General features: G+C 53.7%; 2 protein-coding genes across 2 annotated transcripts in view; both read right to left on the bottom strand.

Moving 5' to 3' along the window:
- Positions 1-19891, bottom strand: part of LOC135291570 (zinc finger and SCAN domain-containing protein 2-like) — a gene marked incomplete at its 5' end in the record, with an annotated part of 173284 nt that extends 153393 nt beyond the window's left edge. Inside the window, 2 exons of the mRNA XM_064405850.1 lie at positions 12202-12226; positions 19356-19891. Of these exons, the coding sequence (XP_064261920.1) occupies positions 12202-12226; positions 19356-19891 (561 nt within the window). The remainder of the gene's footprint in view (positions 1-12201; positions 12227-19355) is intronic.
- Positions 1-24165, bottom strand: part of LOC135291591 (zinc finger protein 239-like) — a 208789-nt gene that overhangs the window by 167579 nt on the left and 17045 nt on the right. The window lies entirely within an intron of this gene.

The following is a 24165-nucleotide window of genomic DNA, read 5'->3' as shown; positions in this document are numbered from 1 at the left end:
CCTTGCAGAGCCCCAGCCATGCTGTTTGCTCCCAGCCTGCCCACGGCCAGCCTGGGGCTGCTCACCCTGGGGCTTTTCTGTGCTGAGCATTGGCCTGGCCGTGTTCTTGAGAGAGCCTGGGCAAGGAGCCTGGAGCCCCCAGGGCCTGGCCTGAGGCATCAGCGCTGCCCCAGCAGTGCCCATGGCCTGTCCCTGCTGCAGCCCCGGCACTGCCACCCCCAGGACTGTGCCCGGCCCCGAGAGCACTCAGGCCCTGCAGCAACACCAGGGCCACCAGGGCAGCGGGGCAGGGCCACGGCAGCAGCACTGCCAACACCAAGTGCTGCTGCTGCTGCTGGGCACAGCTGCTGTGCCAGCACTGATCTGCCCCCAGCTCTGCACACAGACATTGCTGCTGCAGCTCCAGAGAAGGCAAAAATAGAGGGATCTCTGCAGAAAACTCTGCTGGGAGATCCTTTAGTTCATTTAAAGGCACAGAGAGCACAGGTCCTCATTGACACAGTCTGTGGCCACAAAGCAGGTGGATAGAAACAGAAAAAGAAATGGCACAAAGATTGGCTTTTCAATGTGGACAATATTAATAAAAGGAAATTAAATAAAAAGAAAAAAAACCCACATCCAAATCAACAAGATGCATCAAAGATGAATTTTATTATAAGTGATTTGCCGAAATTAGCCAGCAGTTTAATACTCCTTAAAGCCTCCAGTCATCAGTCCCCACACTGCAGCCTTGAGCTCCTGGTTCCTCAGGCTGTAGATGAGGGGGTTTAGGACTGGAGGCACCACCGAATACAGAACTGACAGGGCCAGATCCCGGGATGGGGAGGACGTGGAGGGAGGCTTCAGGTGGGCAAACATAAGAGTGGTCATGAACAGGGTGATCACAGCCAGGTGTGGGAGGCAGGTGGAAAAGGCTTTGTGCCGGCCCTGCTCAGAGGGGATCCTCAGCACAGCCCGGAAGATCTGCACATAGGAGAAAACAATGAACACAAAACCGCCAAATCCTAAACAGATGGAAAACACAAGAAGTGCAAGTTTCCTGAGGTAGGATTTGGAGCAGGAGAGCTTGAGGATTTGGGGCACCTCACAGAAGAACTGGCCCAGGGCATTTCCATGGCACAGGGGCAGAGAAAATGTATTGGCTGTGTGCATGAGATCATTGAGAAAGGCACTGGCCCAGGCAGCTGCTGCCATGTGGGCACAAGCTCTGCTGCCCAGGAGGGTCCCATAGTGCAGGGGTTTGCAGATGGACACGTAGCGGTCGTAGCACATGATGGTCAGGAGATAAAACTCTGCTGAAGTGAAATATCCAAAGAAAAAGAGCTGTGCAGCACATCCTGTGTAGGTGATGTTGCTGGTGTCCCAGAGGGAATTGTGCATGGCTTTGGGGACAGTGGTGCAGATGGAGCCCAGGTCGCTGAGGGCCAGGTTGAGCAGGAAGAAGAACATGGGCGTGTGCAGGTGGTGGCCGCAGGCTACGGCGCTGATGATGAGGCCGTTGCCCAGGAGGGCAGCCAGGGAGATGCCCAGCAAGAGGCAGAAGTGCAGGAGCTGCAGCTGCCGCGTGTCTGCCAATGCCAGCAGGAGGAAGTGCCTGATGGAGCTGCTGTTGGACATTTGCACTGTCTTGGCCTGGGCATATGTAAAAAAAGTAATCATGGAATAGTTGGATTAGGAGAGGACTTTAAATATCCCAGTACAGCCTGGGGGCATTTTCCCCCCACTGCCTGCCCAGGGCTCAGCTGCCTGGAGCTGTCCCTGCCAGCAGCTTCTTCCCTGTGTCCAGGGCTGGGCCCTGCCAGTGCTGCCAGAGCCCAGCCCAGCCCTGGGGGCTCAGCTCTGCCCTGCAGACCCCTAGCAGCTCTGGCACTCCCCAGGGGCAGCTCTGGCTCTGCAGGCTGTGATGGCAACGTCAGAGCAACTCTGAGGAGGCTGGAAAAGTGACACTGATGGTGCCTCTAAGGGGCCCTGTGGTGATTCTGTCACTGCCTGGATTAGTAAGATTTGAGAAATTTTTGGTTTTTTTAATTTTTCTCCACCTGAACTGAGAGATGAATATCTATGTGTAATTTCCCATCCAGACAACCCAGAACAGTAGATTAAAAAAGCAGGATTTTCTCTTTTGTACAGCACCTGCCTTGCTGTTCTCCCAGCATAAACTACTTGGAATTCTTCTGCAGATAAATGTCATACTGGGAGCAGCCCTGACCAATGCAGCATCCTCACCACACAAGGAGAATATTTCCAAGCATTACCAGCTGGCTCCTTCCACCCATATCTTGTCCCCCAGTGCTGGCAGTAGCTCCCTGGGCTGGCTGAGAGCTGTCCCTGGCAGGCAGCAGAGTCCCTGCCCCAGCACAGCGCCCTGGGCTGCAGAAGCCTGCTCTGCAGGACAGCCCTGGGCACCCCGGGCTGCTCTGCACAAGAGAGAATCAGAGAACGTACTCACAGAGTCTGCAGGCATTGGGATGTTCCAGCTTTAGGAGATGGCTCCAGGAGCTGCAGCTGCATTGTCCTGCAGCCAGAGGTTCCTGTGCCAAGGGCTGGCAGTGATTCTGCCCCAGGCACTTCTCAGCACCTTCCCAGCCCTGACGGATTGAAGCTCTCTGTGCCTCTGGGCTGTGCCCGGGCTGGCTGCAGGCAGTGCCCCAGCCCTGCTGGGCTGCCACAAGAGCTGCTCATCAAGAGAAATGTGCTTTTGAAGCTCTTCTTGCTTACCAGGAGCTGCCTCTGTGCCAGGAGCCCAGACCAGCTCAGCAGCACAGACACAGCACAAGGACTTTAATGACCCTCTGGGGCTTTGTGCTGAGGCTCTGAACATCAGTCCCTGAGAGGCAGCTGAAGAAACCTCTCCAGAACTCCAAGTCAGAATCCAACTCCAAAGTTTCTTGGACTTTTAATGGGTCCCACTGAGGGACACCACTGAGAAAGTGTCCCCAGGCCCCAGGCAGAGCAGAGAACTGGAGGCAGTGATGACAGGTGGGGACAAAGAGAAGCCAAGTCTTGGTGCCCGGGGGCACAGCAGGGTCTGTGCCAGCAAGGGCTGGGAGGAGACACCTTGTCCTGAGGCCCTGGGGCCTCCTGGCACAGCCCCAGACAGGCTGGGCACTGTCAGCCCCTTGTCCTGCCCTCAGCATCCCCCCCTAGCCCACATGCCAGTGGCCTCAAGGATCTGCTGGAAGGAGTCCCTGGGGAGCCTTACTCAGCAATGGCCCTGGGGGCTCCTGAATGTCCCAGGGACTGCAGGTTTTTCAAAGGACTTTGGCTTTGGCTTTTGCCTTGGAATCTCTGAGAGGTCTCTGCAATCATGGCCTCCAATTATCTGCTGTAATTAGTCCCTGGAGAGGCTTTGTCACTAACAACACTCAGTGGAGCTCATTAATGCTTCAAGGTACTTCAGTTATTTTAAGGTCCTTGGTGTTTCCCTTTTGATAGAGACTCCGTGAGAAAGATTGTGCAGTCCCAGGCTCCAATTATCTGCTTTAATGAGTCCCTTGAGAGTGTGCCATTTACACTCAATGGGGCTCATGAATGCTTTGAGATACTCAAGGCTTTTAAGGTACTTTGGATTTTCCTTTCTACACTGAGTCTCTGAGAACCTTTTTTGTGCAATCCTGATCTCCAATTCTCTCCCCAAGGAGTCCATGAGGAGCCTGTGTTGGGGATGGACCTCAGTGAGACCCATTCATGCTTTGAGACACTTTGGGTACTTCCTTTGACTTTGACTCCTGGAATGGATTGTGCAATCTCCTCTAAGGCCCTGAGGTCCAGATGCACCATGGAGCTCATTAGGATGAATTAAGTCCTCAGAAACCATGGCTCTGCCTTGATTTCCCTCTGCTCTCATGCAGTTCATCAGGAAGGTTTCTGTAGTGGTTTTGGTCAGCCATTTTTGAGATTTCTCAGCCAATGCATCAATTAGTGTGGTGGGTTCAGTGTTGGCTAATTACCAGTGCACTCACTAGAATATTCTTACTCATTTCGTGCTGTGAGAAAGGATTAGGAGAAAGGCAAAGTAGGCTCAAAACTTTAAAAGGGTATAAAGAAAAGTTTATTAATAGTAACTAAAAGAAAGAGTAATAAGAATCAGAACAAAACTTTCAGAACACTTTTCTTTCCCTACAACCTCTTCTTTCTTACTGTCAATGTAAATAGACAAAATCTAAAATTTAGTCAGTTTACCACATCTAGAATAGTCTTTCTTCAGTTCACTTAGGGAGAGGAGTCTCTCTTTCATGCTATGGAGATTTTTTCCATAAGAAAACAGTTCTCTTGTGCCTCTCAATTTCCATGAATTGCACCTGCCTGAAAAATCTGCAGTTGTGAAGTCCCTCTCATTTTCTCCTGCACAGCTTTTCCCACAGCTGTGTTTATGGGCCATGTCAGCTTATAGGGTATTAATTTAAAGATGAGCTGTTTAAGAGCAAATGTTCTCTTCATCTATTTCTGAAATCATCTTCATCTCTGAGAACAGAGATGTTCTTCTCTCTGTGAGGGCTCAGGGTCTCATCACTCTGCTCTCTTTCTCTGTTCAAACTTCTCATGGGATCACAGTTACTTCAACATTTGCATATTTTAGTATGGAGGCCTTTGCTGAACAAGTCATCTCCCCACAGTTTTCAATGCATTATAGGGAAAAAGAGAGTCTGATGTATGAATTACATCCTTCTCCATAGCTTTACAAGAGGATTTCAGCCCCAAGATGAAGGCATTTTCTCATCTCTCCCATCTGGAGAGGAGGAAGGACTCAACTTCCTCTTTGCTGACCTTGGTGTCTTCATGTTGCTCCTCTGTGTGCCTGCACTTTGTCCTTTTCTCTCCCTCGAGAGAGGATGGAAGCACTGAAAGAGTTAATATCTCTCCCGGGGCCTGCAGATGGTTCCGTGACCCCGGCCGGGCTGGGTCCTTGTGGCCGGAGCTGTTTTACGATGGAGGTTTCTGCAGCGGCTGCGCTGGGGCTGTGTCAGGATGGGCCGCACTGGGGCAGGGCCAGGATCTCAGCAGCCAGGCCAGAACACAGCAGCAGCACGGCCGGGGCCCATGGCTTCTCCTCCCCCTGCCCGGGGCTTGCGGGTGAACCCCAAGGGTGGCAGAATCTTGTCCGAGCCGGCCCAGCCCGGGGCTGCTCCTGGGGCCCAGCGGATCCTGGCTGGGCCCGGGCTGGCGGCGGGGCAGGGCTCGGTAGCGCCCAGGTGTTGGCAACCGCAGCCATGGCCCGGCCCGGCCTCGGCCCCGCGGCCTCCCCTGCCCTGCCCGGCAGCCGATGGGGCTGGGGGGCTCCCTGGGAAGGGGCCCGGCCCCACGGCAGGAACCACCCGGCCCGGCCTGGCTGAGACGGGGCTGGGCCAGCCTTGTTACCTCTTTGCTGGCCAGAAGGGAAAGAGACCCTCCCAGGCCTTCTCATCTTTAACACGTGTCTTCACAGAGCCGTGTACAGTTTCCTTAGTGGTTTAACAGATTGTCAGTTCTCAAAGCTAATTACTGATTGGGTTTTTTGTCAGACATGGAGGAAACTGCTAGCAGCTTCTCTTAGAACATCACTTCCGTGAGGCAAAACCACCACAACAGCACAGAGCACAGAGCTCCTTTGCCCATATGTAGTAGTCATGTGCCCAAGGCCTCAAAATCCCTCCTTGGAAGATCTCCGGGCCCTCTCCAAGGTGTTTTCAGTTGAAAACATTCAGCTCATAATCTAAAGAAATCACCAGAGGACAGGGCCAGCCTGACCTGTCTGTCCTGGCTACTTTTGTCTGGGAGCTATCCTTGGATTTGCAGAATTTGGGACGCCAAATTCTAATTTTGGCCATGGCCCCTTGACATGAAATCCATTTTCTTTGCACAGTAAGGAAGGAAAAGAACCCCATTGTTTCAGGGGCAGATGAGAGGTTACCACCAGAGGCCAAACCCAGCCAGAGCTGGCAGGTTTTGTTCTGAGAGATATCCTTGCATAGAGAAAACTTTTTAGGGAGAATACCAATTTTGGAAATGGGAATCTGAAAAGACAGACAGTTCTTTCCTATAGCAAGGAAAGCACGGAGCCCCAGTGCCCCAGGAGCTGATGAGAGGCAGCCCTTGACATCCCAACATCAGCCAGACCTGTCAGGTGGCTCCTGGGTGGCCAAGCCAGCCAGACCTGCTACGTGTTCGCTCAGTTCCATGGGGCCCCACTGTGTCCCAATGGTCCCTTGCTTCCATGAGGCCCTGAGGTGTCATAATGCCCCCTTGGTGACACGAGGCCCTGAAGGGTCAGAATGGTCTCCATGGTTCCATCAGGCCCCACAGAGCCATAATGGTCTCTGGGTTCCATGAAGCCCTGCTGTGTCACCATGACCCCTTGGTTCCATGGGCTCCACTGGTGCCACAATGATCTCCTTGGTTTCATGAGGTCCCCACCATGTCCTAGTGAACTCCATGGGAAGTAAAGAACCAAGCCCCAGTGTTGCAGGGCCAGTCACCAGAGGCCAAGGCCAGCCAAACTTGGAGGTACTGGCAGATTTTGCCTGGGAGCAGCTCTGGGATATACAGAATTTTAGAGGTTGAATCCCAATTTCAGACATGGACACCAAGAGGAGAAGGATGGCTCTTTTCTGTAGGAAGGAAAGCACAGAACACCAGTGTTTCAGGGGCAGATGAAAGGCAGGCATAAGAGGCCTAGGCCACACAGACCTCTCTTTCTTAATTGCTTTTGTCTCAAAACAATCCTCGGATATAGGGAATTTGTGTGGTGGAACCCAAATTTCAGCCATTTCTATGTAGACAAGAAGGATGGTTCATTTCCATAGGAAGGAAAGCACAGAGCCCAAGTGTAGCCATGATATTCTATGAAAAATCCTTTCCTAGGATTTTTCCTGTCCTGAGGAGCTGAGAGCCTCAGGAAAGAAATGTAAACAATAACTATCTGCTGCTGTGGAAGGCCACAGGTGCATCTTCCATTGGTCCATGTGGATTGTTTTCAATTAGTGACCAATCACAGCCACCTGTGCCAAGGCTGTGAGCAGTCACAGGATTTTTGTTATTGATTGCTATTCTATTCTTGTCTTTGTAGCCTTCTGATCTTCTTCTCTCTGTTCTTTTAGTATAGTTGTAATGTAGTATTTTAATATAATATATAACATAATAAATCAGCCTTCTGATAAAAATGGAGTCAAGCCTCGTGTCCTCACACAAGGGGTCTTTGTCTAAACAACAATTGGTGACCCCTGGATGTGTGAAACTGATGGTCACCCCAGGAGTGACCACGGAGTCCAGCCTGGAGCTGAAGAAACGAGACCCTAAAGATGGGCAGAGTTCACAGCCAAGGCAAACAGAAGAACCTGTTGGACTTGCCTGGACATTGTGTCCAGAGACCGCAGAGCAGCAGACCTGCACAGCTGGATCCACAAGGACACTGTCTAAAGGTACTGTTATTTTTTCCCTTCCTGAAGATCCTGCCACTCGTAGAAGGTGGGAGGAAAGTTGGAAAAATGTACCTTCGGAAGCTCAGGTTCCGTTTACTGCGTCAGAGGAGAAAGTTATTGAACTCTGGCGCAAATGGGGACACGATTTGATTTTTTGCAAGGAACTGTATGATCGGTTTTTCAGATGGGCAGAATTTCATAGATTTTTTACAAATGTGGTATACTCCCTCGATATAGATCTTTGGCAGTTCATGGAGGCTGCTTTTGAGTGGACAAAGGACCAGGGTGTTACACTCCCAACAATGTATGGAGTGCACCTATGCCTCTTCTATATTTTGAAAAAAAGGGAGGCTGCGGGGGTCATCGTGGCCCGGCGCGGTCGCGCTCCATTCCCACCAGGTTCGGCACGAGAGAAGCCTCTCAAAGAAGACGAACCGCGGGTTCGCAGCCCCCCCGCATTGCCCACAGCTGAGCAAAAGTTTTTCTCCGCTCCCTTGGAGCATGAGCAGGCAGAGCTGCCTTCTCCCCCAGCTCTTTCTCTTGGGGGGGATGGGGAGCCAGCCCCGCCTGCTTCGCCGTGGAATTCTCCGCTGCCCCCACTCCGGGAGGCAGCGGAGCCGACCCTGCCTCAGCCGGTGCCGCGGGAGGTGCCGGACCCCGCGGCTCCGCCTCACCCAGCCCCGCGGGAGGCACCGGACCCTGCGGCTCCGCCCGTGGTCCTGCCGCTGCCCGGGCCAGCTCGGCCGGCCTTGATGGCTGCGCCTGCGCTGCAGTGTCCAGACCCCGAAGGAGACTCGGCCGCTGCGCCCAGCCCGGCGGGGGATGCGCCCCCGCTGCCCGTGCCAGTCCCGCTGCTTCCAGCCGACCCAATTGCAGTGCAAGAGCATGCTGAGAACAGTGCTGAGCCCACGGGACCGCCTCAAGAGCCGACACCAGCGCCTGTGCTGCCCGCGCCACCCACCCCAGCTGTCCCGCTGGCTTCCAGAGCTCTGTCATTCGCATCAGACCCTGCGGACAGCCTGTCCTTCCGTGGAGGAGGCGTGGCCCTCCAGCTAACTGCAGGAGCAGTTCAGCTGGCTGTGTTCAAAATCAGTATGGTTTCTGGGTCACTTCGCGTGTGGTCGGGGGCTTGTCCCTGGGGGTTGGGGTGCCTGCCTCCCTCCGAGCGCCCCAGCAGCGTGGGGGAGTTGGCTCCTGTGGCATCTGCCTCTGGTTCCCAGCCCAGTGGGGATGGGGGTGGTGCCGAGGGGCAGAAAGCAGGAGCAGTGGCATTTGCATTGCAGGAGCAAGAGGCACAGAGCAAAGCAAGCATTGCTCACTTGCTCTGGGGACAAGAAACCCTCAGATCTGGGATGACAATTCCTGAGAAAGCTTCTCTTCTCGAGCTGCCGGTGTGCACTGGTGCTTCTGGGGGGAGGAAGCAGTGGGTCATTTCTGCTCTGAAGACACTGGCAGCATGGTCCTGCCAGGTTCTGAGCACACAGAGCCCGCCTCACAGGCCGGTTCTGGGCCGTTTGGCTCATTTCCCTGGGCTGGAGCCTCCGCCCCGTCCAGTGCTGGGTTTGGGGACTTTGCTTTCCCCACAGGGACCTGGGCCACCATTCTGTGAGCCAGGTCTGGGTTCTCTGGTCCGTCCACCAGGACCAGGGCCATCCAAGGGTCCGAGAGACCCTCTGCTGCTGCTGTTGCTCTTCTTCTTTAAAAAAAAAAAAAAAATTATAAAGAAAAGTGGAAAGAGCTAGCAGCTCAAAAGCATTGGAAAGCCAAAAGTGGCCTCAGCACAAGTGGTTCAGTGAAGGGCTCTGGCCAGGGCATTTCAGAATTTTTCTCTGAATTGTTTTATGACTGTCAATGAATTGTTTGATAATTCTTGTTTTCTTTAGCAGTTCTTTGTTTCAGAATTCTGCAAGCCTGTTTCAGGACCAAAGGGGACTTCCAGAGATGTCAAAGAAGAGCATCTTCAGTCCATGGACTCTGTCCTGAAATTCAGCTGTTTGGACTTGAAACAATGAACGTTTTTGCATGAGTTTTTGCATTTTCTTATATTTTAGGATTGTTTTAGTGTTATGATAGAATTTGATGTTTGATAAGTGAAGAATTTCCCTGAATGTTCTACAGGTGAAGAATTTCCCTGACCATTCCACATCAGCAGATGATTGAGATTTTGATTGGCAACAGATGAACCTCAAGAGGTGTTGTTCTCTCTTCTGCAAAGCCCTAGTGGAAGAGATTGCAAACATTTCTTTTTCTATTTAATTTAATAATTTTAAAGGGTGAGATGTTGCCATGATAATTTAGGGAAAAAGCCTCTGCTAGGATTTTTCCTGTTCTGAGGAGCTGAGAGCCTCAGGAAAATGTAAACAATAACTATCTGCTGCTGTGGAGTGCCACAGGTGAATCTTCCATTGGTTCATGTGGATTGTTTTCAATCAGTGACCAATCACAGCCACCTGTGCCAAGGCTGTGAGCAGTCACAGGATTTTTGTTATTCATTCCTGTTCTATTCTTGTCTTTGTAGCCTTCTGATCCTTTTCTCTCTGTTCTTTTAGTATAGTTGTAATGTAGTATTTTAGTATAATATATAACATAATAAATCAGCCTTCTGATCAAAATGGAGTCAAGCCTCGTGTCCTCGCACCAGGGGTTGCAGTCAAAGCAACACCTGGCACCTGTGGGCCTGCACAGACAGCCCTGCCCCGGGCTCTGCCGGCCTCTGGGCCAGCAGAGAGGCCGGCCAGGGCTGGCCATGGCCGGGAACAGGCCCTGAGCCCCGCAGGAGGATGGAGCTGGGCCACAGCCAAACTCAGCCCAGGCCAAAGCTGGGCTCAGCAGCCAGGGCTGCCAAGGGCTGGGCACAGACGCTGGCACTGACAAATGTCCTGGGCCCCCTCCCTGCTCTGTCCGTGCCACCAAGGGCACAGAGCAGCCTCCTCTCTGGGGCACTTGCCTGTTTTCAATGCCTTGCACAGACGCTGGCCCTGCCCCACAAGGCCTGGGCTGAGTCCTGCCCCTGCACGCTCAGCCAGGCTGAGATGGACACTGATGGTTTCTGGGGCAGGCTCTCTGAGCCCAGCCCAGCTCCCTGCAAGCTCTGCCAGCTGCCCTGAGCTCTGGGCAGCACCAAGGGCCTCTCCCCAGCCCAGCCCAGCCGGCTCTGGCCCCACAGCTCTGCTCAGGCCAGGCTGCTCTGGCCACTGGCCCCACGGCCTCAGCCCCTGCCAAGGGCACAGCAGCAGCTGCAGCTCACTGGCTGCCCTGCTCCCCTCTGGCTCAGGTGCTGAGAGCTCTGCAGCCCCTGCTGCCATCCCATGTGCCCAGGGCAGCACAAGAGCCCCGGCCTTGGGGCCCTCAAGAGCTGCTCCTGCTCCAGGCCCAGGGCCCATCCCAAAGCTGGGGCAGCCACAAAGCTGTGCCCATTGCTGTTCATTGCTGCTCTGATAAGGATAGTACAAAAAGTTTTAAAAAGTGGTTGCAGATTCATTTATTTCACCTAAATAAAATGCTCCCTGGTTACACAATGTCTCTGGGTCACACATGAAGGAGGGATAATTAAGATAAAGAGGGTGAATAGCATTTAATGTAACAGAATCAGAAGCAGAAAAACATTAAAATCTACTTAAGGGTAGACTTGGCCTCTTCTGACATGCACTGTGAGTTGCTGACAGAGGAAAGCTGGCCTTCTGTGGCTTCTTCTGGTGGGTTACCTCTGCTGAAGTCCATGTGCCTACCAAGCTGCTCTAGCACTCCCCTCCATGGCTGGACAGGGGAGAGAAAATAATATGGGAGACAAATCATAGATTGAGATAAGGCAGTTTTCTATAGCAAAATAAGAAGTTTTTACGTGCACCAGCAACCAGAAAAAAAAATCCCAATAATTTTATTCTCTACTTCCCACCAGCGAGTGATGTTCAGCCACTTCCCAGGAAGCAGAACTTGAGCAGGCAGAGTGGTTGATCAGAAAGGCAAACACTGTAGATAGGAAATGCCCTCTATTATTCCTCCTTCCTTAGCATTTATACCACAACTAGTCCCATACAGTCTGGAATATCCCTTTGGTTAATTTGGGACTCTGGCCTGCTGTCCCTTCCCAGGGTCTGACCCACTCGCAGCCCCTTGATGGAGGGAGACAGCTGAGAGACAGCAGGAGCCAAACCAGGGGTGTGTTTCCAGCTGTTGTGTGGCTCTCAGTGCAAAGCTGTGAGGGTTGTTATGGGACAATGAAAAGGCTGAAGAGCACACAGACATGGCTTTCCTGAGAGATTCCTTGAGCTCCTGGTTCCTCAGGCTCTAGATGAGGGGGTTCAGGGCTGGAGGCACCACCGAGTACAGAACTGACAGGGCCAGATCCAGGGATGGGGAGGAGATGGAAGAGGGCTTCAGGTAGACAAACGTGTCAGTGCTGAGGAACAGGGAGAGCACAGCCAGGTGAGGGAGGCAGGTGGAAAAGGCTTTGTGCCGGCCCTGCTCAGAGGGGATCCTCAGCACGGCCCTGAAGATCTGCACATAGGAGAAAACAATGAACACAAAACAACCAAAGCCTAAACAGAAAGTGACCACAAGAAGCCCAATTTCCCTGTAGCTGGAGTGTGAGCAGGAGAGCTTGAGGATCTGAGGGATTTCACAGAAGAACTGGTGCAGGGCATTGCCATGGCAAAGGGGCAGGGAAAATGTATTGGCTGTGTGCATGAGATCATTGAGAAAGGCACTGGCCCAGGCAGCTGCTGCCATGTGGGCACAAGCTCTGCTGCCCAGGAGGGTCCCGTAGTGCAGGGGTTTGCAGATGGACACGTAGCGGTCGTAGCACATGATGGTGAGAAATGCAAATTCTGATGCAATGAAAAAGGCAAAGAAAAATACCTGTGCAGCACACCCTGAGTAGGAGATGTTGCTGGTGTCCCAGAGGGAATTGTGCATGGCTTTGGGGACAATGGTATAGATGAGGCCCAGGTCAGTGAGGGCCAGGTTGAGCAGGAAGAAGAACATGGGCGTGTGCAGGTGGTGGCCGCAGGCTACGGCGCTGATGATGAGGCCGTTGCCCAGGAGGGCAGCCAGGGAGATGCCCAGCAAGAGGCAGAAGTGCAGGAGCTGCAGCTGCCGCATGTCTGCCAATGCCAGCACGAGGAAGTGGCTGATGGAGCAGCTGTTGGACATTTCTTCACACTGGCCATGGAGTCCTGTCCAAGGAGGAGACAGTAGTAAGTCAGGGCAGATTTTGATGTGTGATGTCCAAACCCTTTTTCCCAGCCCTCCCCCTGCTGCTCTGTGCCATTCAATTTTCCTTTTCTCATAGCCCTGTACCTGGAGCTCTGCTGGGATCTGGCCCTGTTGCTGTGACGAGCAGGGGCTCTGCCCATGGACACCGAGGGGTCAGCTCTGCTCTGCAGCAGTGAGGTCATGGGAACGGGGACAGGGGCCAGTCCTGGGCTTGGACTTCATCAGCCTCAACTGCTCCTGAGGCAGAGGATCTCGGCAGCATCTCCTGTCCCAGGGCCAAGGAATGGTGACAGCCAAAGGCAGTTTGAGAGGGTTTCCTGCTGTGCCCAGGGAGGTCAGAGAGAACTGAGCAATGCAAGAGCAGTGGCTGTGACTCAGTGAAGGGTGAGGGGAGCTGCTCTGTCACTCCCATCTGTCCCCAGCTGCCATTTCTGAGATCCAGGGCAGTCCCTGTGTTCCCCTGGAAATCAGCCTGACACAGCTGAGAGCAGAGGGACCCACAGCAGAGCAAACTGGCTCAGCCTTTCTCAGAGTCTCAGCCCCACTCTGGCCAAGGACACTCCTGTCCCCCCGTGTCCCCTGGAGGCAGCTCACAGCTTGGATGGCATCCCAAGGACACACCAAGGGTCCTGTCCATGGCACTGCCTGAGGAGAGTTTACTCATTGCCAGCCTGCCCTGCCCAGAGCTCCCCGGGCACAGGGAGCTGGGACACCCCAGTGCTGTGCTCAGCCTGCACAGGAGGAGCCCAAGGGCTGGGCCTGACCCTGCAGCTGGAACTGCCATCCCAGAGAGCCCCTCAGCAATGCCAGGAGCACCTGGGCAAGGCAAGGAGAGAGAAAGCCAGGCCTGAGGAAAAGCCTTTCCCTGCCCAGCCCTGCCCAGCCCCTGCCAGGCAGCACCAGGGCAGGGCAGTGGCCCTCAGGCCCTGTCAGCAGGAATGGGCACATGGCAGGAGAGATGCCCTTCATCTCTGGGGCTGCTCTGCCAGCCCAGCAGGGACTGAGGGCCCCGAGCCCCCGGGCTAAGGGCTGTGCTGGCTGGGAGGGGACACAAGAGCTGTGCTGCTCAGGGCAGTGTCTGCCCTGCAGGGCAGGGCTGGCAGTGCCACATCTGCCCTGAAGCAGGGCTTCCCTCAGCACTGCCTCCCTCCCTCCCTGCCCACTGCTCTGCTGCTGGAGCTGTGCCAGCCCGAGCTGCTCCTGTGGCCCCGGGCTCCTTCCCTGTCAGAGCTTCCAGAGCCCAGCCCAGCCCCTGGGCCAGCTCTGCCCTGCAGCTGCTCAGGGCTGCAGGGATTAAAGAACAGCTCCCCCAGCCTGGGCACCATGGAAAGGTGATGCTGGATGGGCCTGGAGGCTGGGGAGTGGGGGGACACTTGCTGAGGTTCCCAGAAAAACTCAGGGTAATGGTTTAAGAGCCTCAGCCCCTGTTCTGCCCTGCACAGCTGAGTTTCCATTGCCACCAAGCTGAGCCAGGGAAAAGTGGGAGCACAGATTCAGGAAAGCAGAGACCCAAGCAGGAAACCCCTGCCCTGAATGAGCTCATGAAAAGTCCCCTCAGGAATGAGCTGGGCGTGAGCTGGAGCTCTGAGCAGCCCTGGCCCACACAGCACCCTCTCCACTGCAGCAGGACCTGCCCTGGCAGGAGTCACTCCTTGCCCCCACGGCTCCCCTGCAGCATCCATGGGGAGCTGCCAGGCAGGCTGAGAGCTGCCCCTGGCAGGTGGCACATCCCCTGGGCTGGCCAAGAGCTCTGAGGGCTGCAGGACCTGCTCTGCAGGACAGCCCTGGGCAGCCCTGGCTGCAGCCCCAGCTTCAGACCCCGCAGCCATCCCTGGCAGCAGGAGCCATCCTGCCCTGTCCCTCTGATGGTGCCCAGGGCAGCCCCGCTCTGCAGCACATCCTCCTCCTCCTGCTCCCCTGCCACAGAGAAATTGGGAGAGTCGTCCTGGCACATCCCCCAGGCTGTGGGGTGTGCCAGCTTCAGGAGATCCCTCCAGGAGCACAGGGGACATTGCCCTGCATCCACTGACTCACCATGTGGAGGGCTGTGAAGATCTTTCCCCCAGTGAAGTTTCATCTCAATGACTTCCTCAGCCTGTCTCTGCCAGGCTCCTGTCTCCTCAGTGCCTGCAGGCAGAGGCCTCAGCCCTGCTGGGCTGGGAGAGGAGCTGGTCCTGGGAAGAGCTGTTCCTTTAAAGCTCAGCAGCACAGACACAGCACAAGGACTTTAATGACCCTCTTGGGACTTGGGTGTTGTTTACATCAGACTCAGTCCCTGAGAGAGCCTTCAGAAGACTTCTCCAGAACTCAAAGTTAAATTTAAACTCCAAAGTTTCTTGAAGTTTTAATGGGTCCCACTGAGGGACATGACTGAGAAAGTGTCCCCAGGTTCCAGTCAGAGCAGAACACTGGAGGCAGTGATGACAGCTGGGGACAAACAAGGCAAAGGTGTCTCTGGTGCTGAATAAACCTGGATGTGTTTCAGGAATGCAAAGGGCCAAGGCCTGATCCCCAGCCCCTGACAAGGCACATCCTGTCCCTCCCTCCTTGCTCAGGGCTCTTCCTGGGATGGGCACTGGGATGTGGGGATGTGCAATGCCAAGGGCAGGACCATGGGGCGGCCCCTGCCAGGCTGCTGAGCAGGGACAAGCAGCCACCCTGTGATGTCACACAGCCCCTTGGATGTCACACAGCCACCTGTGATCTCATACAGCATCCTGTGATGTCACAGAGCACCCTATGATGTAACACAGCCACCTGTGATGTCACAGCCCACTCTGGGATGTCATACAGCACCCTTGTTTTGTCACAGAGCCAATTCTGGGATGTCACCCTGGAATGTCATGCAGCTGCATTGTGATGTCCCAGAAGACTCTGTGATGTCAGAAAGTTGCTTTGTGATGTCACAGTCTGTTCTGTGATGTCACAGTCTTCTCTAGGATGTTACACAGCCACCTAGTGATGTCACAACCCACTCGCCAATGTCACAGAGCCACCAGCTGTTACGTCCGGATCTGCTCTATGGCCTCATACCCTACTCCATGATGTCACAGACAGCTCTGTTATGTCACAACCATCTGAGTGATGTCACAAAAACCTCTCTGTTATGTCATGCTGCCACTCTCTAATGTCACAGCACACACTTTGACCTCACAGCCTGCCCTATGATGTCATACAGCCATGCCATGATGTCACAGCCTGCTCTGTGATGTCACACAGTCCGCTCTATGATGCTGTTGCTGCTCAGTGACCTCACACAACAAACTCTGTGATGTCACAGCCCAACCTGTGACCTCACACAGCCCACTCTGTGCTGTCACACAGCCCCTTGCTGACATCACAGCTGCTCTGTGCCTCTAGGACACAGCCACAGAGGTGCCGCTGTGACACAGCCCCCTCTGGGACATCTCCCAGCCCCTGCCAGTGCTGAGCCCCTGTCAGCTCTGGCTGTGCCCTGCTGGTGTCCCTGAGCTGCCCTGGCAGTGCCCCAGCCCTGCTGGGTTGTGCACAGGAGCTGCTCCTGGCCAGAGCTGTCTCTCTGCAGCGCTGCCCTTGCCAGGAGCTGCCTCTGGGCCAGGAGCCCGGCCCAGCTCAGCAGCACAGACACAGCACCAGGACTTTAATGACCCTCTGGGGCTTTGGTGCTCTTTCTGTCTTCCATGGCCAAAGTGCTGCCCAAGTTGGCTCTGTCAGGGCCTTGCAGCTGCTGCCCATCCCTGTGCCCTGTGCAGCCCAGGCTGTCCTACGGTGTCCCTGCCCTGTGCCTCTGTCCCTGCAGGCTGTCGTCATCCCCCGGCTGCCCCACCTGGCTGGCCCCTTCCTTTGCTGACAGCTCTGCCTCCTGCCTGCCTCTGCCTACCCACATAAAGCCTTGGGCTGCTCCAGGCTCCTTCTGGGGGACGTGTTGCACCACAGCCCTGCCCTGGGGGAGGAAATTCCTTTCTCTTCATGTCCAGTCTGGGCCTCCCCAGGTGCCCTTGGTGCCATTATTGCCTTCTCATGCTTATATCCTATATGAAGAAAAGCTCCAGGCTCTCTGAAACCACCCTTCCAGCCCTCTCAGACTACTCCTGTTCTGTCCTCAGTCTCCACACCACTGGGCCCAGAGCTATCAGACTCTACATCCTGGTTATGTGATGAGGCCTCCAAACCCCATCTTGGGAGATTTTTGGGTCCTCTTCAAGGTCTGTGAAAATAGAAAAAAAGTGGTCAAAGTTATTTTCTCCCAAATCTTGCAGTGACAGAACAGGGGTCAATGTCTTTAAACTGAATGAGGGTGGATTTACTTTTGTTAAAACGAGGAAATATTTTCCAATTATGAGAGTGGCACAAAACTGCAACTGTTTTCCCAGAAAAGTGGATTCCCAACCCCAGGAATTCCACAAGAGCAGGACCTTTGTGCAGCCTGACACAGTAAAACCCCCTCATCCCCAAGGACAGATTTCCTGTTGTGTGGGTTCTCTGGTGTGCTGGGTGCCCTCACAACGCTTCTGGCCAGAATGTCTGCTGAGGGCAGCCAGGCTGCTGCAGGGGCAGTGACCTCACAGCCATCACCATGGCAGCCCTGTCCCCTGGGCCTGCCTCTCCCCTTTCCTCTGCCCCTGCCTTGTCTCTGCTGGCATGAAGAGTTTTGTCATCAATATCTTGTCCCCAAGGTGCAGGGGCCAATGGCTTCCCAGGCAGGCTCCTGAAGCAGAAGTGGCTTTTCAGAGCCCAGGCAGAAATGAGCCCTGAGGCAGCAGCTCTGCAGTGCCGGCCACCAGGCCGGGCTGCCAAGGGAGGCTTCTGGCCATGGCCTGCAAGCAGCTGCTGCTGCCAAGGTGCCTTTGGCGCCTCAGGCTCTGCCTGGCACAGCTCCCAGCACGGCACTCTGCCCTTGTGCCCGAGCCCTTCCCTGTGCTGGGGCTGGCCTGGGGCTTTTCCTGCAGCGGGACCTGCCCTGCTGATGGCACAGGAAAGGCAGTTCCTGCTGGAGCAGGAGGCTCTGCCTGCAATGGGCTCCAACAACTCCTGCAAGGCCCTGTTGACTTCAAAATTGCTTCCTGGAGCACTATATTCTAATAACTGTTATAATTCCAGTACTGTGGTTAAGACCTTTCTGACTAATCATGATCACAATCCATCAGGGCTGTATTTATATAAATTTATCTGGTATTCCATCGTTAATCGTGTGGGACAAATTGCATTAAGGTTCAATTCCACCTCTCCAATCTTTTATACATAAACCTTTGACAAACCCTGGGGCTGGGATTGGATGCAGCCTCTCCCAGTCTCCTCTATTAGAAGGAATTTTAGAAGTCTAGGGGTCCAGCAGGGATTTGAGGTTCCATGGTGGCTGTTTGAAGTTATTTCTCCACTTCATGTCTCAACAGGAGTTTCTCCAATAAAGAAATGAAGCTTTGCCTGAAGCTCCTGCTGTGCCCATGACAGGAACCCCTGTGAGTGTCTGGGACATCCCAGCTCATTGGCAGCCTGGGGACTCCTGGAATGTCACCGGGGAGCCCCTGTGAGTGCCTGTGACAGATTGGTGCCTTTGCAGCCCAAGGTTCCCTGGGATGTCACCATGGAATGGCTGTGACTGCCTCTGACCACACGGCTCTTTACCATCCCCAGAAACCCCTGGGAGGTGTCCATGGAGTCCCTGTCTCTGCCTGTGACATTCCAGCTCTTGAACAGCCTGGAGACTCTTGGAAAGTCCCCATGGAACCCCTCTGAGGGCCTGTGACAAATCTGATCCTTAGCAGGCAACCATCACCTGGACCCTGTTGGAATGCGTCATGGGATCCCAGATCCACAGAACTGGCTGAGCTGGGAGGGACCCATCAGGATCCTGGAGTCCAACTGCTGGCCCTGCACAGGACACCCTAACAATGCCAGCCTGGGCCTGGCAGCGCTGTCCAAATGCTGCTGGAGCTCAGAGAGCCCTGGAGCTGGGAGCCTTCCCTGGGGAGCCTGGGCAGTGCCCCAGCAGCCTCTGGGCAAAAACCTTTTCCTGAGATCCAAGCTGAGCCTGCCCTGACTCAGCTGCAGCCATTCCCTCCAGTCCTGTCCCTAGGCACCAGAGGGAAGAGGTTCCCACAGCCCCAGCCAGGGACTCACTCCCAAGGCTGTTGCCATGGCCAGCAGGGCTGGGACCAGCTGGGATGCTCGGTTTCCACAAGCTGGGGTTTAGGAATGGGATTCCCCAATTTCCTGCTCCAGCTAAAACCGCACTGCCGCTCGCTGCCCTCCCACCTCCCATGGAAAGCACAAAAGGCAAAGATCCTGGGCTGGGATAAGAACAATTTATTTGGAACAGCAACGAGATAAAAACAAACAGTAAGAGAAACAATATTGACAACAGAAGGGTTATAAAAAAGGGAAAACTACAACAAAACTGACTGCAACTTCCTGGCCATAACTTCCTCCTGCCTGGGAAGGACACCCTTTTCCTCAGGAGGAGATAGAGAGAGTCCCTTTCCTGCCCCTGGCAATGACCTGAGTTCGGAGTGAATGCAATGACACAGCCCTGGCCAGATCCTCATGTTCTTCAGGCTCACATCATGTCATTGGCAGGGGCAGGAAAATGAACAGGTGTCTTCCCAGCATGGATCACAGTGAACACGTATCACCAGGGCCCTTCCAAACGTGGTTCTCCCATGGGGGATGAAGTTGGAGCAGTGCACAAAGCTCTTCCTGCAGTTGCAGCATTTGCATGTCTTCCCTTACTGGTGACTGTGTTGGTGTCTGCTCAAATGAGAGCTCTGTCTGAAGCTCTTCCCACACTGGGGACACTCGTAGGGCCTCTCCCCAGTGTGGATACGCCGGTGGGTGACAAGGTAGGAGTTGCAGTTGAAGCCCTTCCCGCAGTCAGGGCAGTGGAAGGGCCTCTCATCCGTGTGAATGCGCTGGTGCTGGAGGAGACAGGAGCTCATGTGAAACCTCTTCCCACACTGGGGACACTCGTAGGGCCTCTCCCCAGTGTGGATGCGCTGGTGCTTCATGAGGTAGGAGTTGTACTTGAAGCCCTTCCCGCAGTCAGAGCAGCGGAAGGGCCTCTCATCTGTGTGAATCTGCTGGTGGCAGAGGAGATTCGAGCTGGTGTGAAACCTCTTCCCACAGTCAGGACACTCGTAGGGCCTCTCCCCAGTGTGGATGCGTTGATGCCTGACAAGTTTTGAGCTGCAGCTGAAGCCCTTCCCACACTCCCCACACTCGTAGGCCCATTCCCCAGTGTGGATCATCTGGTGGCTGATCAGGGTGCTGCTCTGCCTGAAGCTCTTCCCACACTCCAAGCACTTGTAGGGCTTCTCCCCATCAGGAAGCTGCTCATGGACCACCAGCTCCGATCCCTGGCTGAAGCTCTGTCCACCTTCCTGGCACAGGGTGGGTCTTTCCTCCTCAGAGCACCCTGGGCTGGGATTGAAGCCCCTCCTCCTGCGGGATCTCAGGGAATTTTCCTCCTTGTTAGATTCCTGTGCCATGGAGCCACTCAAATCTGCCTCTTCCATGAGGTTCTGCCATGGGGATTTGTCCTCCCTGGTCTCTATTCTCAGCTTGTCTGAGGACGGCAGGGCAAGGAGAGCATTGGATTTGCTTCCGTGCCAGAGGGAAGGGGAAGGAAATCCTCCCAGTGCATCCCTGGCAGGACAGTGTTGGCAGTGGGGCTGTCCTGCAGCCTTGGGCTGTGCTGGGCAGGGAGATGGAGCAGGAGAGATAAGGAAAGGGGCCCTGACTTCCTCCTCACCTGCCTGAGTGTCTCGAGGCATCTTCCACTTCCTTGCAGCCTTCTCCTCCATCTGGCAGTGGGTTTGGGATGTGAAATTCTGTTTTGAGAGGAAAACAAGAGATTAATGCATTAAGTTTTGTACTGGTTTGAGGTCAAACCAGGGGGAGATTTTAAGCCAGAATTACAATTTAATAAGAAAATTAAGATCAAGGCAATGATACAGAAACACTGCCTTAAACTGACAGAGTCAGGATATAACCTGGCACCCTGTTGGTTAGGCTGCTGGTAGGAGTCCCATTAAATGGTGGCTGCAGTCCTGTTGCAGCGATGATCGTGATTCTGTCAAAGCAGTGATCTGGAGAAGGGTCTGGTCTTCCTCTCAAGGTCCAGTGGTGCCTATGGAGCTCTTGTCCTCCGGCAATCCAGTAGCCAATGTGCTCCTGGGGCTGTAAGCCTCAGCTTATATCCAGGTAGGAATGCTTGGCTCCTCCCCCTGGGCGGAGCATCCCACAATGGGATGATGTCATTTTACCAGTCCTGCAGGGACACTCAATGGCCCATTCACAGAAGAGAGCCCCTGGAGGGCGTTATCAGGGCTGAGTCATGGAAGAGATAAAGAACACTGCCCTGCCTGTTTATAACAGTTTGTGAAGATGGTGATGGAAAACATGCTTTTGGTTACATCTTGCACTGCAACCTGAAACAGTGGGGTAATCCCTGCTCGGGGGGTGAACACCACCCCCCCTACCCTAACTGGCTCAGGTGTAAAACCCCCACCCCGGGAAAGCCACATACACAGGGGACAATGTCACACTTGCCCTGCCAGGGGAGGGCTCTGTCCCTGTCACTCCTTTGTTTTCTCCCCCTTTCTTTTTCTTTCCATCTCTCTCTACCTAACATTTACTGTTCAATAAAATCCACTTTGCATTTGGTCTCGTTAGCACCTTAATTGGGGCAGAGGCATCTCTCTAACAATTTTCTTAACCACATTGTGACATTATTTTGGGACGGTTAAGTTCAGGGCACTGTTCTCTGACCCCAAGTGCCTTTGACAACAGCATGGTTCCCTCCTCTGAGGAGGTTGTGGCTCTTTCTGGAGGATCTTTTGGAAAATTGGACGCAGCTTCCTCTGAGCAACTCATGGGAGAACTGATGAGGAAAATGGTTGTTGTGGGTGGTCAGGGTAAAGAAAATATTTTCTTGTCCTTCCTTGAAAAGTTCATTAAAATCACTGGAGGAAAGAGAGCAAATGATACCAGCGACACTGACAAGGTTCATTTACCCCAAGGTGAGGAACACAAGGCTGCTGAAAGTCCCACAAGGAGCCCAGCTCCATGAGCTAAATTCCCAAATAATCCCTGAATTCACAGGCTTTGGGGTCTTGCCAAATGTGAGAATAATTTTTCTCTTCATCCCTGTCACTATTGTGACAGCTACACAGAGCTTTCTCTTCCTTTTAATAATCTGTATTGATCCAAATTTCCACTTTTCTTTTATCAGCACCTGCCAGCAGCTGAGCTGTAACCGATGAAACTTGGAATTGTCACAGAATTGCTTCTATTGTTGGTTTATTAATCTTTGGGTTTTGTTGGCATTTCCATCACAAGTGACTTGTGGGAAGAGCAAATATTCCTCAAGGCATTTAATGTAGTGTTAATTTGATTTCTTCCAAGTCTATTTTGTCCAGTGTCCAGGGGATGCTTGAGGAGTCTCTGTGCCTCTTGCCCTGGGGGATGCTTTGGAGGGGCTTGGGGGAAATTTTGTCCTTGTCCCTGTCACCCCAGGCCATTCCCCAGGGAGTTTCCATCATTCTCACCTGAGGGAATGCCTGGGGGGTCTCCCTCCCTCTCCCCCTGTGCCAGGGGGTGCTTGGAGCACTCTCTGTCCCTCTCAGTTCAGGGGATGCTCAGGGGTCTATGTCCCCTCACCCTGTGGGATGCTTGGGAGTCTCCATTTCTCTGGCCTAAGGGAATGCTTGTGCAGGGCTGGGGACCAGGGGCTCTGTGTCCCTCTCACCGCTGAGGGTGCTCGGGGCTGGGGAGGCTCTCCGACCTTCTCATCCCTGGGGAGGCCGTGGGGGTCTCTGTCCCTCTCAGCCCTGATGTGACCCTGCCCAAACATCATCGGGGTCAGAGGGACAGAGACACCCCCAAACCCCCAGAAGGGCTGAACCTGGGATCATGCTCCTACCCACATTTGTCTGTTTAGCCCAGAAATTAGTTCTGCACCTTTAAGGTTGGTTCTAGGACCCAAGGGATGGAGGAAGAAGCGAGCAGTTTGTTTTAGAAACTGCACTCACTTCTCCACATTCCAGGTCCTGGAGGGACAGATAGCGGCACAGGGCTGTCCTTTGGTCTTAATTAGTTTTTCGCTCTCTGAGGCAGAGAAGTTCCCTGGACTGTGATTTTTCTTTTTGTTTGGAGTTGTTCTAACCTGTTCTGGACTGAACACCCAGAAGAGCACCTGTAACTCGCACCTGTGGCCCACTGGGCCAAGCCTTGTCCATGGCATTTCCAGTGCTGGAGGAACTGATAAGGGACAGATAAGAGACTGAGTGAGCCGAGCTACAGCCCATGGAGGGACGTTCTGAGTTTGTCATCTCTTTTGGAGTGGCAAGAGGTTTTAATGTTTAATATTGGTAATTTCCTGTGCTCGTGAATGCTTTGCCTGTTAAAGAAACAGTTTTTTTCCACTTTTCTCTAAGGAAATCTTTTCCCAAACTGGTTGGGGGAAGGGCAGCTTGAATTTGCTTTGTAGAGGAAACCCCTTTTGGAGGTTTTCTCCCAAATTTGCCCTAAACCAGGACAGGGCGGTGGGGAGAGGAGGGAGCCCCAAGTGGCTGGACTGGGGGGAGGCTGGAGAGAGGGACTCTGGAACCCCAAAATCCCCCAGCATCCCTAAGCAGGACCCTGGAGAGGGGGGATCCCCAGGACCCATGGGATCCTTGGCAGCCATGAGAGAGGGGACCACCAGAACCCCAGAGGGATGAGAATGGAAATGAGATGCTCCTGGTGGCTTTTTTTGATTCACTTTTGGATTTTGAAGGTTTTTACCAGGTGACTTCTAGAGATGAACTTGGGCAGGGGCCTTTCAGACACACTGCCCTGGTTTTTCCCCAAAGCAGGATTTCCCATTCCCAAACCTTGGCCCAATGGAGGAGAATGCTGCAAAGAAGATAAAGATGCCCCGAGACATGCAGGCAGGTGAGGAGGAAGTCAGTGCCCCTTTCCCCCTCTCTCCTGCTCCATCTCCCAGCCCAGCATGGCCCCTGGCTGCAGGACAGCCCCACTGCCAACGCCGTCCTGCTGGGGATGCACTGGGGAGATCTCCTGCCCCTTCCCTCTGGCACAGAGGCACATTCACAGGCTCTGGGGCAGGAGGAGGAACCGCAGGCAGTTTGGGGTGCGTGGCTCGGCAGCTCCTGGCGCGGTTCCCCCGAGCCCCTGGCGCGGCTCTGCCAGGCCCCCCCACCACAGCACTGGCCGGAGGTTCTTTAACAGAAATGCTTGTAAATTGACCATCTGGAATGACACTAAATACAATTTCAAGAAGCTGCTGGTTTGCTGGGCTGTTTGCCAAATTCGACATTGTTGTTTCCTTCAGTAAAACTGCACTTTAAAAGGCATTAGTAAATTCATGCTTGCCTAAAATTTGTGGCTTCCATGGACTTCTCTCAAAACTAATTTACATAAAATCATGACATACTTATTACATCCTTTTAATCCCTCCAGTAAGTCCTTCATGCTGTTATTTCATTCACAGATTGTTCAACTTTTCAGTGCCTTTTTTCCATTAATAGCAACAGAATAAGTTAAATTTTGTTGTATGTATAACTTTTAAGGATAT

Source organism: Passer domesticus (assembly GCF_036417665.1).
Source record: "Passer domesticus isolate bPasDom1 chromosome 8 unlocalized genomic scaffold, bPasDom1.hap1 SUPER_8_unloc_1, whole genome shotgun sequence".
Lineage (NCBI taxonomy): Eukaryota > Metazoa > Chordata > Aves > Passeriformes > Passeridae > Passer > Passer domesticus.
The sequence above is the reverse complement of the archived record's forward strand: the minus strand, read 5'-3'. Positions and strand labels throughout refer to the sequence as shown.